Raw genomic sequence first — 21646 nt, 5'->3', positions numbered from 1 at the left:
ACGACCGCCAATACGCCTTTTCACGGCGGCCATTAAGGGTACTTATACCAGAGGGCCGCCTTTTCATGGCGCTGTGTCATAAGCCCGGCACAGGTGTTGGGCGGTCTAAAGACAGCTGGACACCTGCTCTAACGGGCAGGATCGATTTCAACATCGATCTCACCCGTTTAACCCTAGATGCGGCGCTCAATAGCGAGCGCCGCATCCAAGTGGTTTTGGAGAGAGCTCCCTCTCTCACCCCACCAGCACCCTGCAATGGCAATCGCAGGGTGCCGATGGCTTCTATGGCAGCCGGGGGCCTACCAAAGGCCCCCAGGTCTGCTTGTAGTGGATGCCTGCTAGGCCATGCCTGAGGCATGACCTAGCAGGTGCCTGTCAGGTTTACACTGAGAGGCAATAATACGCTGCAATACAGAAGTATTGCAGTGTATTATAAAAGCGATCAGAAGATCGCATAGTGAAGTCCCCCCCCCCCAATGAGAGGCCGAGACTGTTGCGTCAAAAACGGGCAGGAGTAGAGAGCGTAGGACATTTATCAAAACCAGTGCAAGGCAGGAGTGGAGGAGTTGCCGGTAGCAACCACATTGTTATATAGGCCATTTTGAAAATGAAAGGAGCGACATGGTTGGTTGCCATGGGCAACAAATCACTTAACCTTTCACTAGCTTTAGTAAACCTTTGCCCTAGCTTTAACAAATCCTCTCATTCAATGTTATTTCTGATTAATTCAATAAAAAAAAGGTTGAAAAAAAACCCCCTACTATAATCAACTGTATATACAAGTGCGGCAGTCTTTGCAAAGACTATACACATATCCATGTGTTTTGTCTCCGCAGAGCTGCATATCTATATATACGTGTGTAAATATATGTACGACCTGCCATCCGCATATGACAGATGGATCCGTGTTTATTGTAGACGTATATCCATAGTTGAGCCCTGTATATGTGCGAGTATGGTAGAATAGTAGAGGCACACATGTGACTAGCGCCCCGTACAGGGAGGGAGACGCGTTGCCCGCAAGCACTCGGTTGCAGTGTCAGGCGGAGGAAGAGGAGGAGGGTGAGGAGGAAGCAGCACACACACACACTGCTCTCTCACTAGGAGGAGGAGTCGGAGCAGCAGCTGCAGCGGCGGCGGCCTGAGCGATAGGATGTCCCGACATGAAGGTGAGAGCCGAGGGGAGGACATTGGCGAGGAGCCGGTCTCCGTGCCCATCTCCAGGGTGTAGACACACGCAGGCAGAGGCACAGCCAGGGCCTTGCTTTATAGACACACTTAACACACTGCTCTGCTTCCAGGCCTGGGCCTCCTCCCCCCGGTGCAGCCGGCTCCTGTCCCCATGTCCGGGTGGCCTTGTGGTCGCGACATGTCGCCACGTCCTGTTCCTTCCTGTCTATGGCTGTCACCTTGTCAGGTGCCCACCTCGCACAGGGTCTGCTACTCCGCTGCACGGGGCCTTCCTTCCTTGCAGGCCGAGGCTTGAGGCCCGGCACCGGAGAGCGGTCGCCCCTGTGTCCCTGTACACACGTGTGGCGTCTGCCTCCGCTACATACATACTCGTGTAGATGTACGTGTGCTCGTCAGGTGACTGCCCGGTGGGGTGACTGGTGGCTGCGGAAAGGAGGGAGAGGCCCGGGAGGAGGGATTGCACTGTCATCCGAGGGAGGAGGGGAGCCATGTACACACCGGCACAGGAGCCTCTTCCTCACATCCATTACTGGTGTGTATACAAGTGCTGTGTGGGCCTCTATACATTCGTGCTGCAGGTGTACGGTCTATACCATTTTTGCTGGCTCTCCGTTGGCCCTTACGAAATACTGTGCCTGTCACCTGTGTCATGTGGATAAGCTTGTGGAGTCTGAGGTGTCAGGCAGGCGCCTCCATATACTACCCGTCCTGTATTACCACTGTCATAGCATTTCTCAAAGAGGTTGGTGTTGTCCATAGTGACCAATCAGACTGCAGCTCGCATTCTTCCGAGGCATGTTGAAAAATGAAAGCAGTGACCTGATTGGCTAATATGACAATACCTTCATTTTTCCTTTTCACCTAATGTTAACAGGGCACTCAGGCTGGCCATAGATGCGGCCATTAGAGTGTGAATGCATTTTTTAATGCCATCTTCAATATGGTTATGGTAGACTGTAAAGATCGCAATACACGTTAAATAACAGTCTGATGGACACTATATATGATCATCGGAATGTGCAAAGTTTCCACGGTGTAAGAATGAGGCCTAAAATTTAGGGGCCGATCAGGGTGGACAAAATACTAGAGCATGAATAGTGCATTGGCCTAATAAGCAACTTTCAAAGTCCATTTATAGGAAACCTTCTAAAACGTTGGCTACCGCAGCCATTTTCTAGAGGTATTGACTACTGTAGCTCCTGGAACTTGTCAGCCGTGGTTTAGATAATGTTATAAGAACCATCACCTACTTCTTATAATAAAAACCTTCAACCCAGTGCCAGCCAATGTTGTTATTGGAGATGAGCGGATTTTTCGTCCAGGTTAATCGATTTTTAAGACCATAATAGACCCTGTTTCTCCCATTGTGTTCTATGAACTGGTGTATGAGGTGAAGCGATTCACTCATCTCCGCTTGGTATGTATTTCTGATGGAGGAGAGTAATGTTGTCCGTTACAGTCTGACACCTGCAATACTGGAAAGACATGGTCGCTGTGCAAATCAATGCATTTCTTTTTGTAGTCAAACTTTGATTTGACAGTTACTTATAATCGATCTGTCAAGATAACACGTCTTGCTTATTTTTGATCTGATCCTTGTGATAGTTTGTTCCTGCGCTATTTGACATTGTGGCTGAGAGCAGCGCTGTATCTGGTAAAACTCCATCCACAATTGCAGCCCCTTCGTTCTTGTAATCCATAAGAATCCCAGCGTTCAGACCCTCCCCCCCCACCGATGACACGTTAAGATGTCATGAATATTTAAAGGTAAAAATGTGGATAACAAATCTCATGTCAGAAAATGTTATTGGTGGTGGACTGTGCCCTGTGAGTCTCCTCCGAGCGCTGTGCTCCTTACGTGTTTTCAGAACAGTCGCATTACACTCCGAAATATGCCTTGAAAACGCCTGCAAACAACTTACCGTTGTTTTCAATGGTTAAAATCTGGGTAGTGCATACGAAGCATAATTTTATGCCGCTGTTCGAAAAAACGTGGCGTAAATATACGCTTCTTAAAAAAGAAGTGTCACTTGGCAGATTTAGACCATCTCCTATGGGCAATGCCAAAAACGATTTAAAGAAACACGTAAAAAAAAAAAAGTTAATATGTTAAATACGCCTCAAACGCCTGGTTTTCAGAGGTTGTTTTTTCTCGTATTTATCTCATCTGCACAGAAGCAGTGTGAGGCCCTGTTCACACTGAGTTTTTTGCCGCGGAAACCACGGCAAAAAACTGCCGAAGTTGACTGCCATTGATTTCAATGGGAGGTGGAGGTGTTTTTTTACCACGAGCGGAAAAAAGAAGCGACATGCCCTATCTTGAGGCGGTTTCTGCCTTAAAAAGCCCATTGAAATCAATGGGAGACGGACTTAGTTTTGGATCTCTAAGTCTATGATCAGAAATTTCTAGTCATAGTATCCCTTTAAACAGAGTACAGATATACCTTCATTTTAAATGAACACTATTCAAACAACTTATGGAAATCCAATAGTCTACCTGATCTAAAATAACTTGGTCATTTACTTACTATTAAATCTAGTTATATTATCCACGCGAATTCTGTGTGAAGTTACTGCCACTAGGCGTCTCCCTTCCTGTAATCTACTGTGCACCCCCTGTTCTCAATCAAATTCCGTCCATGGTTAGGGCTGCAGACGGTGGGTGTGCTTCACTTCCTGCCAATAGAAGTCTGTAGAGAGCGAAATGGGGAGCAGGAGCGGATGGGGACACAGACGCCACATACAAGTCTATGCAGAGGGGAGGGGGAGCAGGAGGAAGGTGTAGGAGCAAAGAGAGGGAGACAGATACACTGCCCATACAAGTCTATACAGAGGGGAGGTGGAAGCAGGAGCAGAGTGAGAAAGACACTGGTGCGCTGGTAAGATTTATGTAACCAGTGCTGGATTCTCCGCTACAGTGCTCAGTACTACTGTGTAATGTCCTCCATGTTGCTGCTTCTTTTATTTATTTATATATATATATATATATATATATATATATATTTCTATAGAAGAGCAGGATTCTTCTCTGTGTGCTGTGTATAGAAGACATGATAGCCATTAGGCTCCACCCGCTAGCTGAGACCACTGAGAATTAGGCCTTGTTCACGCGGCGCTCAAAAAAGACGTGTAAATGCATCAAAAACGCTAGCGTTTTTGCAAATCACTTTTTAAAGTACAGGCATTTTGATGCGTTTTTGGGCGCGTAAATAGGACTCCCATTGACTATGGGAATTAGGTGCATTTTATGCACTAAGAATTGTCCTGATGCTGCTTCTTTTACACAACGTGTTTTTAAACGCATCATATGCACCAATGCGTTTTTGAATTGATGCCAATGGGAAGCTTAAAACGTGTTTTTGACGCATTTTCCGGCGAGAAAAACACGTAGAATGCTGTGTGAACAAGGCCTTAGAGGGAGAATCCGACCCCCCCCCACCCGAATTTCTCATGCATCATTCAGGCATCATCATCATCAGTCATCATCCGTTCATGACGTATACATTTAACATACACCATTACACTCTACGGTGGTGGATGCCACTGTTAAGGCATCTGTCACGGCCTGCGTATTTAAGGTATGACCAAAGCTTTTCCAGGCGTATATGTTAAACAGGCCAAAACGTGATGTGCACAGATCCTTAAAGGGGTTGTCCACTACCGGACAACTGATGACCTATCCACCGGATAGGTCATTAATATATCATTGGTGTGGGTCCGACGCCGGAAGCAGATGTCTCCGGCCACAGAATACCTGCCGTACTGCAGCTCTGCTCCTAGTCAAGTGAATAGGTGCAGATCTGCAGTTCTGCAGCACGGCCGCTATGCAATGTACAAAGCCAACTCCTTCTGGCTCCGTACACTGCATAGTGTGCAATGACATCCGGTGCCCGCTGGCAGCCGAAGCAACTGATCGGTGCGGGGCGCACCAATGATATATTGATGACCTGTCCGGTAGTGTACAACCCCTTTAATATGAGGGAACCCTTAGCTCTGCTTTAAAGCAGCAGAATATTCTGCACTATTTAGAGGCTGCATATCGTGACAGGTCCCCTGGGTATAGTATACCAAACTACATAAACAACCATATGCTGTTTCGTGTCATGGCCCAGTGCACCTGTCATGATAATGTACTGCCTTTAAAGAGAACCTTTCACCTCTCCATACATGTGCAGCATTATTTAGATAGCGGTGACGTCATATTTGGCGCCCGATATTTAAATAACCCCCAGAACTGTCAATCTGGCGTGTAATGGCAAGGAGGCGTGTTACTATAGCTGGGACACTGTCCAATCAGATACGGACAGTGTTACAGCAGGAGCGAGGATAGAGGAGAGAGTGCGCGCACGCTCTCACTTTTCAGCTGTCAAGATCAGTGTTCTGCCGAGCTGGCAAGGGGGCGTGTCACTGCTACGGACAGTGTAAGGCCTGATTCACACGAGCGCTGCGCATCTTGGATGTGAAAATCCCCCATAGATTAGAGTCTATGGAGGGATGCGCGAAGCGTTAAAAAATAGGACATGTCCTATTTTCTTACGGACCCTTCACACGGTCCGTTGAAACAACGGCCATGTGAACGGCCACATTGGATTATATAGGTCCGTGTGGCGGTCGTTGTTTCAATGGCCGGCATACGGACGTTTAATACGTTCGTGTAAATAAGGCCTAGAGCTGGAGAGAGGAGATGCGCGCTCCCCTCTCTTCAGCTCTAGCGAGAGATCAGTCTTGTGCTTTGTCTGCCGAACTGGCAAGGGGGCGTTCTGTGCTACGGACAGTGCAAGCGCTGGAGAGAGCGCGGGACCGTAGCAGTGGTAGTTCGGCCAGACCAGACTGATCTCTCGCAAGAACTGAAGAGAGGAGAGCGCGCATCTCCTCTCTCCGGCTCTTACACTGTCCGTAGCGGTGACAAGGGGGCGTGCCAGTTCGGCAGAAGACTGATCTTGACAGCTGAAGATCGTGAGCTGAAAACATGTTTTCAGTACGGGACAGTTTTCCCGCAGCGAGGCAGCGACTCCTAGCGTCATAGATGACGATAAGAGCCCGGCTCCCTGTAGTGTGCTCAGTCCGGGAAATACTGCCGACATACGGACCGTATATCGCGGACTGAACACGCTCGTGAGAATCCGGCCTAAATATAAGCTTTTATGTAAATTTAATGAAGATATTAACAATGAAGGGTTAGCTATTTTTATTTCAACATTATTAGGTGACATATGCTCTTGCTAAAATGGATGTCCCTAAGAAAGCGAAGGTAATGTGCTCTATCCTTCTCTACCAACTTGTAATTAAAACGGGCAGCACCCGCTCCTTTGTACCCATTCCAGCATTGTAATATGGATATAAAATGTTGTGGGCATCCTAGAATACGCAGACATATGCATGCCCTCATATCTTGTATTGTCAATCTGTGCGGTATACTGCATGGGTGCCATCTGAGATGTGCAGGTGGCTGAGCTGGGCACAGGGGTGTACAGAGACATAGGTCAGCTCTTATTACAGCACGGAGATATGTATATATTCCACCTGTATTACATGACTGAAACTCCCTGGGCTTAACCGTTTTCTGTCATTTTCCACATCGCAAATGTTTTACCCATCAGTTATCGGATTTTTAACTGTGCAGCATGTATGCGTGTGTGTCTATAGTAATCTACAATACCCCAATAGATTATATTAGTGACTGTGGTTGCATCCTATAAACAGACCCTTAAAGGGATATTCCAGTTTTTATTTTTGTAATTTGTTTATAGAATAAGGAAATCATGCATTTTTCCAATATACGTGTATTTCACATTCTACGCACATACATTTCTTATATCAGTGCAGTTGACCCGTTTCTGAACAGTAGAATGTTATATCCTATTGATTAGCCCTCGGTATTGCATCCATGGGTTAGGCCTCATGCCCACTTCAGTTTTTGCCTTCAGGGTGCTATCCGTTTTTTTCACGGATGGCACCCTGACCCATTCATTTCAATGGTCCCATGCACACTTCCGTTATTTTCACGGATCCGTTGTTCCGTTCCCTCAAAAGTATTGCATGTCCTACTTTTGTCAGTGATTCCGTTATCGTGGGGCCCATAGAAGTCTATGGGTCCGTGAAAAAAACGGACGGCACACCGAAGGCTTTCGTGTGCCGTCAGTATTTGATGGATTCGTTGCCCTAGCAACGGCAGGGCGTGCCAAAGTTCACAGACTACAGTACACATTCATTCCTGAAGATGAATGTTCACTGTTAACGGATCTGTGAAAAACGGAAGCACAACGTCCGTTTAAAACGGAAACACTGAACGGACACGGAGTACACACGGATACCTTAACGGACACACGGATCCGTAAAAACGGTGATGGAAGTGTGCGTGTGGCCTTACCTGTGTAAGACTAAGCAGGGTGTCATGCCAAACAAGGGGTTTAAAAATAAAAGCACTTCATGGTTCTGTAGAATCACGTAAATCTTCATAGCCAGTCAGCCGCTCTTAAAATGATCATGTGACATAACCCCCATTACTCAGAAACTAGAGTCACGTATTCCATCACTATTGATGACTTTTCAGCGGCTGAGAGGAACCATGTGATAAAGTACCGGGAAGTCGTTTTTTAGGCGCCTTGTTTGACACTTTTGGGGCACATGGTTAGTTTTTGTATTTGTACCCCCTAGTATAATATAATATAGAATTATTAGAGTATCCTATATGTGTGCTTATGTTAAAAGATCTGTCATGGACACATTACTTTATGTTGAGTCCATTATTTAAAGGGGTTTTTCCATCAGAAACTTTTATGACATATCCACATAAATGTCACCTCTGGGACCCGCACCTATCTCTAGAACGGGGCCCCCTAAACCCTGTTCTGCCGATCTGTGTTGTGGCAGAAGCCGGTGAATTCTGACCATGAATTAGGAAACGGCGTAGCTCGCATGCTCTGCTGCTTCCGTAACTGCCATTCACTACTATGTGACTTACGGAAAAGTTGCGTTGTTTTCGTAACTCCCGACCATGTAGTCAGGAAGTGGCCGGCGAGGCAGTGGGAGCAGAAAAAGGTAGAACGGGGTTAGGGGCCCGTTCTAGAGATAGGTGGGACCCATATCTATATGACATCCTGTGGATAGGTCATAAATGTCTCGGATGGTAAAAACCATTTAAATTCTTTATACAGGGAAAAAAAAGTAATTGGAATATGGTTAGGGGCTACTGCAGGAGCCAGGCAGTTCATGCACCTAGAAATGTATTGCTGTGACATAAGGCTACGTGCACACATTGCAGGAATTCCGCATCAAAATTGCAGCTAAACGCAGGTTATTATGCAGGTAAAATCTGCTCTTAATATTGCATTTTTAGGTGCAGGTTTTACATTTTGATGCAAAACAGATGCAGATTTTGTTTTGCTAATATTGGCGCTTTTTTTTTTTTTTTATAAACTTGTCAGCTACAATTCTACAGAAACGCAAGACCTATTGGCGTACTGTGGATTTTAGAATCCGCACCACAAGTCAATTTCTGTGCAGAAAAATTCTTCAACATGTAGATGAGATGACTTAAAATGTAATTCACTTTGCTGGTACCGTATTAAGCTGCAGATTTCTGTGCAGGAAATCCGAATGTAATACACATTGTGTGCATGTGGCCTTACTGTTTGAGTTATTTCCTATCTATAAAATGTTCTCCTTTCCTAAGCTGGCCTAACATTAGTGATGTCAGGCGGCCGTTTTCTGGATGACTTGTCATTCGGTCGTGGAGGTTGTAATTTTGGACCACAACTCCATAAGTTAATATGACAATTCGCCGGTCAATCTCTGCCTCGATCTGGGCTTCTGGTGATGCGATACAGATCTGTAGTTCGGCATGTACAACATTCCAAGGACTGGACCCGGCAATAACTGAAAAACATGGCAGAGCAACTTTTCCACAGATCTGTTGCTTCGGTCGGCGTCTGTCAGGCTCGTTCATGACAGTTGGCAGGAAATCGTGTAAATCTGCCTCTTGTGCCATCTAAAACCTCTAGTGTTGTCCCCTGATCTGGTTGACTTTCTGAATTAAATCAGTAGATTGGGTGTGATGTCATCCTGCTTGAAGTTGAGCGACAACGTGGGTGTGTAGCCTCCGCTGTATGGTTACATGGCTCCCGGGTTTTGCCAGCCCTTTATAGGGCCCGTGTAGGAAAGGGTAAAAGCATTTATGTGCTCCTCTTCTGTATGTCATGGCTAGATTTGATGCTGGGCCTAGTTGAAAGGCTCCTATATTTATTTTTTGTGCTGAGTAAAGCATGAATCACAGCTTTTAGTCCAACCCTGTCTCGTCCGTTTCTAAACATTTCCTGCTTGCTCCTTCCTCCTCTGCAAGTGTTTCTTAACTTCATAATGCGCCTTACTTTGTGTAAACGTTATTGAGAAGTCATTTCTGTGGCTGTCCATAATGTTGTCCAGGCAGGGGACGATTTTTCATATTGATCACCTATCTGCAGGATTTTTGTGTATGATTTTTGGGGCTCTGACACCAGGACCCCGCACCGATCAGCTGTTCCGGCTGCCTCCGGGCCCCGGAAGTTATGCAGTGATCGGTGCCGGAAGCAGATAGCTCCAGTCACTGTATTCCGGCCGTGCTGCAGAACTGCCGCTCTGTTCCTTTTTTAGTGAATAGGAGCAGAGCTGTAGTACTGCAGCACGACCGCTGTACAGTGACTGGAGCCATTTGCTTCCGGCACCGACTACTGCATAACTTCCGGTACCCGGAACAGCTGATCGGTGCGAACCCCCACCAATCACATACTGATGACCTGTGGATAGGTAATCAAGTTGAAAATTGTCCCCTGCCTGGACAACCCCTATAAAGTATAAAGGCAGCATAAGGGTATGTGCACACACACTAATTACGTCCGTAATTGACGGACGTATTTCGGCCGCAAGTCCCGGACCGAACACAGTGCAGGGAGCCGGGCTTCTAGCATCATAGTTATATACGATGCTAGGAGTCCCTGCCTCGCTGCAGGACAACTGTCCCGTACTGTAATCATGTTTTCAGTACGTGACAGTTGTCCTGCAGCGAGGCAGGGACTCCTAGCATCGTACATAACTATGATGCTAGGAGCCCGGCTCCCTGCACTGTGTTCGGTCCGGGACTTGCGGCCGAAATACGTCCGTCAATTACGGACGTAATTAGTGTGTGTGCACATACCCTAAATGTATACAGATTTGCTAGTTGCTGTATGTAAGCTGTCCGTGTTTTAAAAAAAACCATGAAGGTTCCCAGACCCTAAAATGTAAAAATAAACCTTTTCAATATAAATTACGTTATCGATTTCACATTGGACCTGTGAAGACGTGTCGCCCATAGTGAAGACACCTTAACGCAGTTGCAGATTGCTGTCGAGTGACGTGTTGTCAATTGCGTAGAGTAGGGTTGTCACGATACCAGAATTTGGACATCGATACCGATACTTCGTGTAGTATTGCGATTTTCGATGCCAAAACGATACTTTGCCAATAGTAATAAAATAAAAAAAAAGTTCTTCCGTTTTCTGATGTGAGGCGCGTGGTGTGATGATGAATTTTAGACGTGCCGCACATTAATAGTAATCCCATCACGTTTCTCAGTTATAATGGACAACATTGGGTTAATGTGTGAGGTACATGATGGTGTTAATTACTATGAGGGTATGTTCACACGAGGTCATTACGTCCGTAATTGACGGACGTATTTCGGCTGCAAGTCCTGGACCGAACACACTGCAGGGAGTCGGGCTCCTAGCATCATAGTTATGTACGACGCTCGGAGTCCCTGCCTCTCCATGGAACTACTGTCCCGTACTGAAAACATGATTACAGTACGGGACAGCTGTCCGTTAGCGAGGCAGGGACTCCTAGCATCGTACATAAGTATGATGCTAGGAGCCCGGCTCCCTGCAGTGTGTTCAGTCCGGGACTTGCGGCCGAAATACGTCCGTCAATTACAGACGTAATGACCTCGTGTGAACATACCCTTAATGTGAAGTACATGGAGGTTAAATTCATCACACCTCGTGCCTCACATTAATAAGTGAAAGAAAGCAGTTTTTATTTTTACAGCGTACACATCATAAATGACACGAAAAATTTGTTGTGCAGGTTATTACGAGCGCGCCAAAACCGAATATGTGCTTATGTATTGAGACTTTCATATTAGTGTTTATTGTAAACAATGTGTTGTGTTTTTTTTTTTTTTTTAATTTAACGTTACTTTGTTTTTACTTTTAAACGTTAATGTACTGGCATATATCTATGCCGTTAGAGCGGGGCTGTGGATGTGTAATACAGCCATTGCTCCACTCCTGGCAAGTGTGTGCGCGCGGTCAGCATGAGGTGATGCGGCCGGCTCTGCACTAATGAGAGAAAGGCAGTGGAAACAGAACATGGAGATGGTTTTGTAGTGCGCCCGCCATGTTCTGCCTTCAGTGGCGCTGCTCATTAGTGCAGCACTGGTGGCATCACATCATGCTGACCGCGCGCACACACACTTTCCAGGTGCGGGGCAATGGCTGTATCACACAGCTGCAGCCCCACTCTCATACATTCATGTCTTTCAATGTTAAGATGTGCGGCGGCACAGCTTAGTATCAAAATACATGAATTAATGGTATCGAACCATTTGAGGGTGCACGGCATCTAAATAGTATCGATATTTTGATGCATCGTGCATCCCTAGCGTAGAGTTGTAAAAAGAAAAAAAGTGGAACTTTGCAAATAAGTATTAGGCATCATTTACACGAGCGTAATATACGCGCGTGCTTTTCACGCGTGTCGTACGCACCTATATTAGACTATGGGGCAGTGCAGACAGTGCGTGAATTTTGCACAGCGCGAGTGCGTTGTGTAAAACTCACGACATGTCCTTTTTGCGCATCACGCACCCATTGAAGTCAATGGGTGCGTGAAAACCACGCAGGTCGCACGGAAGCACTTCCGTGCGAACTGCGTGATTCGCGCAACAGCTGTCAAACTGAACGTAAACAGAAAAGCACCACGTGCTTTTCTGTTTACAAACATAAAAACGGAGTGTCGTAATGATGGCGGCTGCGCGAAAATCACGCAGTCGCGCATCATACACTGATGACACACGCAGCTGTTAAGTGCCTTTTGCGCACGCAAAACGCAGCATTTTTTTGCGTTCGCAAAACGCACACACTTGTGTAAATCAGGCCTAATGGTTATTATTTCAACATTTTTGAGCCAGGGAACATTTAACCCCTTAGTGACCAGCCCATTTTAGGCCTTAATGACCAAGCTATTTTATTCGTTTTTCTATAGTCGCATTCAAAGAGCTATAACGTTTTTATTTTTTCGTCTACATAGCTGTATGAGGACTTGTTTTTTGCGGGATTAGTTGTGCTTTTTAATGGCACCATTTTTGGGTACATATAATTTTTATATTAACTTTTATTAACCTTTTTGGGGGGATTATAAAAAAAAACTGAAATTCCGCCATTGTTCTATGCGTTTTTAAATTGACGCCGTTCACTGTGCGACGTAATTAACATGTTACCTTTATTCTATGGGTCGGTACGATCACGGCGATACCACATATGTGGAGGTTTTTTTATGTTTTACGACTTTTGCACAATAAAAACACTTGAACCAAAATTATTTGTTTTTGCATCGTCGCTTTCCAAGAGCCGTAATTTTTTTATTTTTCCATCAATGTAGTGATTTTTTGGGCTTGTTTTCTGCGGGACAAGACGTAGTTTTGAATGGTACTGTTTTGGGGTACATGGGACTTATTGATTCATTTTTATTATGACTTTTTTGGGGGGCAATGGAAAAAAATTGCAATTTCGCCATAGTTTTTGGCGTTTTTTTTTTACGGTGTTCACTTTGCGGTTTAAATTACATGTTAACTTTATTAATGGAGTCATTACGGTCGCGGCGATACCACATATGTGTACTTTTTTTTTTTTTTTACACTTTTACTAAATAAAACCACTTTTTATGGAAAAAAATGGTTTTATTTATTTTTTTACTGTACTTTTTATTAATAATCTTTATTTCACTTTGATGACTGATTTTATTAGTCCCACTAGGGGACTTTACTGTGCGATATTCCGATCGCTGCTATAATGCTCTGGTATACTTCGTATACCAGAGCATTATTGCCTGTCAGTGTAAATCTGACAGGCAATCTGTTAGGACGTGCCTCCGGCGCGTCCTAACAGGCATATGTCCAGGGCAGACCTGGGGGCTTTTATCAGTCCCCCGGCTGCCATGACACCCCATCGGAGACCCGCGATTGCATTCGCGGGCCGCCGATGGGTGAGAGAGGGAGCGCACTCCCTCTGTAAACAAAGTTAAATGCCGCGGTCGCTATTGACGGCGGCATTTAACGGGTTAAACGGCCGCGATCGAGGTAAACTTCGATCGCGGGCGTTGGAGCAGGAGCTCAGCTGTCATCAGACAGCAGAGCCCCGGCACCAGCCTGCACGGGAGACCCGTGCAGGACTTAGACTAGGCTGACGTGAAAAGGCGTCAGCCTAGCCTAAAGCCCAGTAGTGAATGACGTTAAAAGGCGTATTAGTGGTCACTAAGGGGTTAAAGAGACCCTGTCGCCTCTCCTAACACGTGTGTTTGAGTGAATAATTGTATTCCTATGAAATTACAGTTCTGGAATATGTTGTTTTTTTTTGAATTTTGTGTTTTGCCAATACTCGGTTATTCCTCTTAGAACTATATGAATAAATTTAAAACTGGGTGTTACCATTCCCCCCGTCAAAGGGCGTGTCCCTACTAGGGTTGCTTGGTGCATCGAAATTTCGATGCCGTGCACCCTCAAATGGTTTAATACCGTTAATTCATGTATTTCGATACTAGCTGTGCTGCTACAAAGCTTTAGTATTGTAACACATGAATTTAGTTAGTGTGGTTGCGGCTGTGTAATACCGCCATTGCCCCGCTTTTGACAAGTGCATGCGTGGTCAGCATGATGTGATGGGGCCGACGCTGCACTAATGGGCGCCTGCACTGCAAATCACCCCCATGTTAGTGCAGCGCCGGCAGTATCACCTCATGCTGACCGCACGCGCACTGTTTGTCAAAAGTGGGGCAATGGCTATATTACACAGCCACAGCCCCACTATTCCCTTAAATGCGCAATCAAAGCTGACCGCAGCATTCAAGGGGAAAATAAGAAGGGGGGATGCCCCTTTCATCCACTCTAGATTCCCTGTGGAGCAATCTAGGGACATGCCATATATGGGCAGACAGCCATGGGTCCATTGAAGGACCCCAGGGCTGTCTGACCATATTTCCTCTTTACAGCCATGTGCAGGGGGCTTGATTATGTCCTAGTCATAATTACGGTCCGTGATTCCGAGCATGGGCGGCTGCGGACAGTCACCCGTATAAAGTATAGGAGCACGGTCCGTAAAATAAAAAAAAATAGGACGTCCTATTTTTTGAGGATGCTTTTTACAGCCCGGACACCTTCCCGTCAATATACAGGAAGGTGTTTCCGTGGGCAATAGAAATGAATGGATCTGTAGTCTGATCCACAATTACGGATCCGTAATTGCAGATCAAAGTTAGTCATGTGCATGGGGTCTATTGTATATTCTAACAACTTGCTGTGTACTATCAGTGCACAGGCTAATGTACTGGCATATAGATATATGCCTGTGTACTATCTGTATATAGATATATGCCAGTACATTAAAGTTTAAAAATAGAAGAGTAAAAAAGTAATGTTAAATAAAAGAAAAAAATAATACACCCATTTTTTACAATAAACATAAAAATAAGTCTCAATACATAAAATATACACATTCTTTATCGTTGCGATCGTAGTAATCTGTACAACAACATTTATAGTGTCCTTTATATGTGCACTGTAAAAAAATAAAATAAAATCTGCTTTTTTTTTTCCATTTATTAATGTGGTATTATGAATTTCCATGTGCCTCACATTAATAGTAATTAACCCCATCATGTACCTCACACATGAGAGGCTCTGTCACCACTTTATCTCCTACCTAATTTAATAGGCGCATTGATGTAGATAACAGTTTTGTTTTAGTTTTTTAAACGTTTATTTTTGACCAAGTTCTGATCATTTTTGTCCTAAATGCCCAACCTGAGCGTTTTTCTACTTTTCACCAAGTGGGCATTGCAAAAAAAAAAAAGTGTATGACGCGGACCAATCGGCGCCATACACTTCTTTTCATTCATGCCCAGCTTTATTCACAGCACAGCGTGATCTCGTGTATCATTGGTCAGCGTCCTACACTTTTCTTTACAACGCCCACTTGGTGAAAAGTAAAAAAAACGCCCAGTTAGGCATTTAGAGCAAGTCCGCATAAAACTATAAATGATCATAACTTGGTCAAAATTAAGTGTTTTTAAAAAACAAACAAAAATAAAGTTTTCTACATTAACCCCTTAATGACCAGCCTATTTTAGACCTTAATGACCAAGCTATTTTTTACGTTTTTCAATCGTCGAATTCCAAGAGCTATAACTTTTTTATTTTTGCTTCGACATAGCTGTATAAGGTCTTGTTTTTTGCGAGACAAGTTGTATTTTTTAATAGCACCATTTTGAGGTACATATTATTTGATGAACTTTTTTTGGGGGGGGGTAAAGATAGAAAAAAATCTGACATTTCGCCACTCTTTTTTTTGCGTCCTAAATCTACGCCGTTTACCATGTGGTATAAATAACACAATAACTTTATTCAGCGGGTTGTTACGATTGCAAAGATACCAGATTTGTATAGTTTTTGTATGTTTTACTACTTTTACACAGTAAAAACGCTTTTTTTTCAAAATTATTTGTTTTTGTGTCTCCATATTTGAAGAGCCGTAACGTTTTTATTTTTTCGCCGATGCAGTTGTATGAGGGCTTTTTTTTTGCGGGACGACTTGTAGTTTTTATTGGTACCATTTTGGAGTAGATGTGACTTTTTGATCACTTTTTATCACATTTTTTTTAAAGTCAGGATTCACAGAAAACAGCAAATTTTCTGTCGTTTTTTATTTAATTTTTTTACGGCGTTCACCGTGCGGGTTAACTAATGTAATAGCTTTATAGTCGGGGTCGTTACGGACGCGGCGATACCAAATATGTGTAACTTTTTTACTTTATTTTGGTTTTATAATAGTAAAGCATTTTGTAAGGGGAAAAAGGTGGGTTTTTCATTTTTTTTTCACATTTTTTTTTTATTAACTTTTTCTTAAACTTTTTTTTTAAACTTTTTTACTAGTCCCACTAGGGGACTTTAATATGCGATTCTGCGATCACTATTATAATACACTGCAATACTTCTGTATTGCAGTGTATTGTGCCTGTCCGTTTAAAACGGACAGGCATCTGTTAGGTCATGCCTCCGCAATAGCCTAGCAGGTATTCATTACATGCAGACCTGGGGGCCTTTATTAGGCCCCCGGCTGCCATGGGAGACACAGACACTCGGTGATCGTATCGTCGGGTGTCGGTGGGAGAGAGAGGAGCTCCCTCCCTCTCTCCAAAACCACTCAGATGCGGTGCTCGCTATTGAGCACAGCATCTGAGGGGTTAAACGGGTGAGATCGATACGAATATCGATCTCACCAGCAGAGCAGGGACGCTCCCAGCCCTCAGCTGCCTCTGGCAGCCGAGAGCAGGGAGATTTGACAGCTCCCTGCTCTGTTTACTTATTCCGATGCTGCGACGTAAAAAGTCTATGGCATCGGAATAAGGCCCGTTAGTGACCAACGTAAAAACACGATGGGTCGGTCACTAACGGGTTAAAGCACCTATTAGATTAGGTAGGAGATAGAGCAGTTATAAACTGCTGACCGAGCCTCTTTAACCCAATGTTGTCCATTGACTGTGAGAAACATGATGGGGTTAATTACTATTAATGTGAGGCGCATGGACGTTCAAAATTCATCACACCAGGTGCCTCATATCAGAAAATGGAAGAACTTTTTTTTATTATTGTTGGCAAAGTATCGTTTTGAGTATCGCAATACTACATGAAGTATCCGTATCGAAGTCCAAATACTGCTATGGTGACGTCCCTAGTCCCTACACAGTCTCACTTTCTCAGCACTGATTGGACATTGTCAGTTTGTGCAGGGATACACCCCCCAATACGTAATACCCGGTTCATAAATTTCTAGTAGGAATAACACAAGAACAGCCTGACTGAGTTTTTAGAAAAGATGCTCAAGAATTGTTGTTTCATGGGGGATACAGTTATTTACTAAAAGACCTGTCCGGAGAGGTGACCAGTCCTCTTCAATCAGGCTTGTTTTGGGAACCCTCTCTCAAGTGGATCAATGTATACCTAAGCATATGCACGTCATACAAAGACTAATAGATGCGCAATATCCATAGTCCTAGCACATTATGAAATAGTCTATATCACATAGTGTTTCTACATGATAAAAGCTTTGTGTTTTCTTATGTGTTGGTAACATGGTGTGTACGTTGTAGGGCTCATTCACATAGGTATATTGCCGATTCAGGTTGTATTGAGCCATAATAGGGTTTCCATAGAGGTTCATAAGCTCTGTACTGTACTTCTGTATGCCTCCGATTTCATAAGCAGGTGCCATGAAGCTAGTTGTGGTCCATTCATGGTCCATGAAAATTATAGAAGTGATTTATTAAATCAATATCAATGCATTCATACTCTGTATGTTTTTTGTTTATATATATATATATATATATATATATATATATATAATGTGTGTGTGTTTGGTATGTTGAGTGTTTGCTGCGGACTAAGTGTAAGCCCGGTGGTGGAAAATATTTGGAGATGATGTGACTTTAACAAGCAATTAGTTGGCTTGTGTTTGTAAAATAATTTAATTCATAAGTAAGATTCTGCGAGAGTAATAGCAGGGAAAAAGGGATGGGAGGAAACTTCCAGCTCCACGCTCCTGTGTTCCAATATCGCCCGGATCTTCCGCGACGGCACACGGTAGGTAATCGTAACAAAAGAAAGAGAGGATCCAGCGATGCGTGGTATAAGTGGGGAAACTCGGTTTCCACTTTATTGAAGTGTAAGCAGACAAAGCTTTACAGGACACCAGGAGGGATGACAAGGTGGTAAGAATGGCAGATAAATGAAAGCCTACGCGTTTCAAGCACTGGCCGTGATCTTAATCATGGCTGACTCGACTCAGCCATGATTAAGAGCACGGCCAGTGCTTGAAACGCGTAGGCTTTCATTTATCTGCCATTCTTACCACCTTGTCATCCCTCCTGGTGTCCTGTAAAGCTTTGTCTGCTTACACTTCAATAATGTGGAAACCGAGTTTCCCCACTTATACCACGCATCGCTGGATCCTCTCTTTCTTTTGTTAAGAATCTGCGAGGCTTGAAACGCATAAGCGTCATTCAATATGCCAACTAGGGATGCACGATTCATCGAAACTTCGATACTCTGCATCTCCAAACGGTTGGATACCGTTATTTCATGTATTTCGATACTTAGCTGTGCGGCCCCACAGCTCAGTATAGTAACACATGAATGTATGAGCGGTAGCTGCGGCTGTGTAATACAGCCATTGCCCCGCTCCTGAGTCCTGATAATAAGTGCGCGCCGTCAGGATGATGCGATGCGGCTGGCGCTGCACTAATGAGCGGCGGCACTGAAGACAGAACAAGGCGGGCGCACTACAAAACACCCCTATGTTCTGTCTTCAGTGCCTGCGGCTCCGCTCATTAATGCAGCGCCGACCGCATCTCTTCATGCTGACCGCACACGCACTTCCTGTCAGGAGCGGGGCAATGACTGCCGTTATTCCCGTGAATGCTGCGATCACAGCGGACTGCAGCATTCAGGGGAAAATGAGAAGAGGGGATGCCCCTTGGATCGTGTCTCAGGGAATTCCTGTGACGCAATTGAGGGACATACCATATATAGGCAGACAGCCCAGGGTCCATTGAAGGACCCCAGGGATGTCCTACCATATTTCCTGTTAGGGCATACTTAGGTATGTCCTAACAACTGCCTGTGTACTATTAGTGCACAGGCTAATGTACTGTCATATAAATATATGCCAGTACATTAAAGTTTAAAAATAAAGTAAAAACAAAGTAATGTTAATGTTAAATTAAAAAATACGCATACACCTTTTATACAATAAATGTTAAAATAAGTCTCAATACACAAAATATACACACATTCAGTATTGGTGTGGCCGTAATAACCTGCACAACTATATTTTTTTTTGCATCATTTATGATGTGTACGATGTAAAAAAAAAACAAAACTGCTTTCTATCACTTATTGTGGGGCACAAGGTGTGATGAATTTAACCTCCATGTGCCTCACATTAATAGTAATTAACCCCATCATGTACCTTACTTATTAACCCATTATGACTGAGAAACATGATGGGGTTAATTATTATTAATGTGAGGCACGTGGAGGTTAAATTCATCATCACACCACGCGCCTCACATCAGAAAATGGAAGAATTTTTTTTTATTATTACTGTTAGCAAAGAATCGCAATACTAAACGAAGTATTGGTATCGAAGTCCAAATTCTGGTGCCAACATTATTTTAAATGAAGAAATAAAAGCAGTTTTAATTTAAGTGGTGCTGGACTTTTCCTGAAAGACATTGGAGTTAGGCCTCATGCACACGGCCGTGATTTTCGGATCGGCTGGCAGCGGACTGCAAGCCGCCCGCAAATCGCGGGCAATGCACATGGCCGCGGTCATTATTTTCAATGAGCCCGGGCCATGCACAGACCGTAAAAACTACTAGAAAAGAATAGAGCCGCAATTCTCCCGTGGATTTTCGGGGGAATGGCGGCCGCAAAAGCACGTTCGTGTGCATGGGGCCTTAGTCTATGGCTTGTAGTTGTCCATGCGGCCCTCCCCTTATTATCTGGACACCGATGCAAATGTCAAACACCTCCTTGGGTGAGCTGCGTTTTATATTTATTATGTTTTATACATGCTACGTCAGACACACGAAGTCCGATTAGAGCTTGTACTGCAGTGCACTGAGGTGTCTGTATGGCTTTATATTAAAGGGTAGCTAAACGTTTAACAAACTTCTTACATGTCATAGTGACCTGTCAGAAGTTTTAATTAGTGGGGGTCCGAGCACGGAGACCCCCACCAATCGCTAAAGCGAAGCAGCTGAAGCGCTCGTGTTCGTGCTCAGCCGCTTCATTTCTGTTCGGCTTTTTCCGCAATTCAATGTATCGGAGGACGGACTCAATATAAAGTCTATAAGCCCATACTCCGATACATCGGATTTCCGGAAAAAAACGAACAGAAGCGGCTGAGCGCTCACTCGAGTGCTTCAGCTGCTTTGTTTTAACGATTGGTGGGGGTCTCCGTGCTTGGACCCCCACTAATCAAAACTTCTGACATGTCACTATGACATGGCAGAAGTTTGGTAAACATTTAAGGCTACACTTTAACGCTCCATGCACACGACCGTAAAAAATCTCCGTAATTGCGGACCGTAATACAGTCCATAATTGCGCACCCGCCCGGTTCTATTGGCCGCGGACACCTTTCCGTATCGCTACAGATAGGTGTCTGTGCTGTAGATCTGTGCCGTGAAATATGGAGCATGTCCCACTTTTCGTTTTTTACAGGCCATGCTCCCATACTTTGTATGGGAGCATGGCACGAAAATGCGGCCGGCCATTCCCGCAATCGCCTAAATTCTTCCTGCCATAGCCAATTAAAAAATTGTAATTCCCGTGTTTTTTTTATCTCCGCCTTCTAAGAGCTATAAGTTTCTTATTTTTCCATTGTTTTAGCCATAAGAGGGCTTGTCTTTTGCAGGACGAGTTGTAGTTTGTCATGGCAACATATAATCTACTAAAAGACAAAAATAAATAAATTATTGGGTGGAGTTCAAAATAAAACCACAATTCCTTTTGTTTTTACAGCGTTTCCCGCACTGGGAAAATGACCTGTTCTCTTAATCCTGCGTGTCAGTACGATTACGTTGATATTAAATCTATATAGTTTTTTTTTGGTTTAAAGAAAAAAAAAAAGTTTTGACATATTCTGAGACTCGTAACTCGTACTATGCTGCCATGTTATGATAGCTCTGAAGATTCACACGGTAATGGCTGAGCAGCACTTTTTGCAGTCCTATTTTGTGTCAACACTCACTTGCTTTGCCCCCCACCCCGCTTTGACATTGTGGAGTACTGTATTACAGACTCATTCTCTTGTAGGAGAATTGCTTGTTGGAATGGATATGATGCTTCACAGAAGCGGCACACGGTGTGCATGAGCCCTAAATACATACTTCTCCTTTTTGTTGTATCCACTTATTGTTTTGACTAAATAAGATGCATAGAAAATGGCACCGTGTAAACCTGGTCTTAGGCTATGTCACACGGCCGTTTTCAGAACAACACAGTTCTATGGGTATCTTCACATGGCTGTTTTTTTAACGGCCCCTGAATATTGGCTGTCAAAAAATAGGACATGTCCTATTTTTGTCCGTTTTCACTTGGACG

At 44.2% G+C, this 21646-nt stretch overlaps 1 protein-coding gene across 1 annotated transcript in view; it reads left to right on the top strand.

Moving 5' to 3' along the window:
• Window positions 1-1053: 1053 nt before the first annotated feature.
• KCMF1 (potassium channel modulatory factor 1) overlaps window positions 1054-21646 on the top strand; it is a 75560-nt gene continuing 54967 nt past the window's right edge. Inside the window, exon 1 of the mRNA XM_075861489.1 lies at window positions 1054-1169. Coding sequence (XP_075717604.1) covers window positions 1154-1169 — 16 coding nt within the window. The 5' untranslated portion in view covers window positions 1054-1153. The remainder of the gene's footprint in view (window positions 1170-21646) is intronic.

Source organism: Rhinoderma darwinii, chromosome 1, assembly GCF_050947455.1.
Source record: "Rhinoderma darwinii isolate aRhiDar2 chromosome 1, aRhiDar2.hap1, whole genome shotgun sequence".
Lineage (NCBI taxonomy): Eukaryota > Metazoa > Chordata > Amphibia > Anura > Rhinodermatidae > Rhinoderma > Rhinoderma darwinii.
This window is presented reverse-complemented; position numbering and strand designations above follow the sequence as displayed.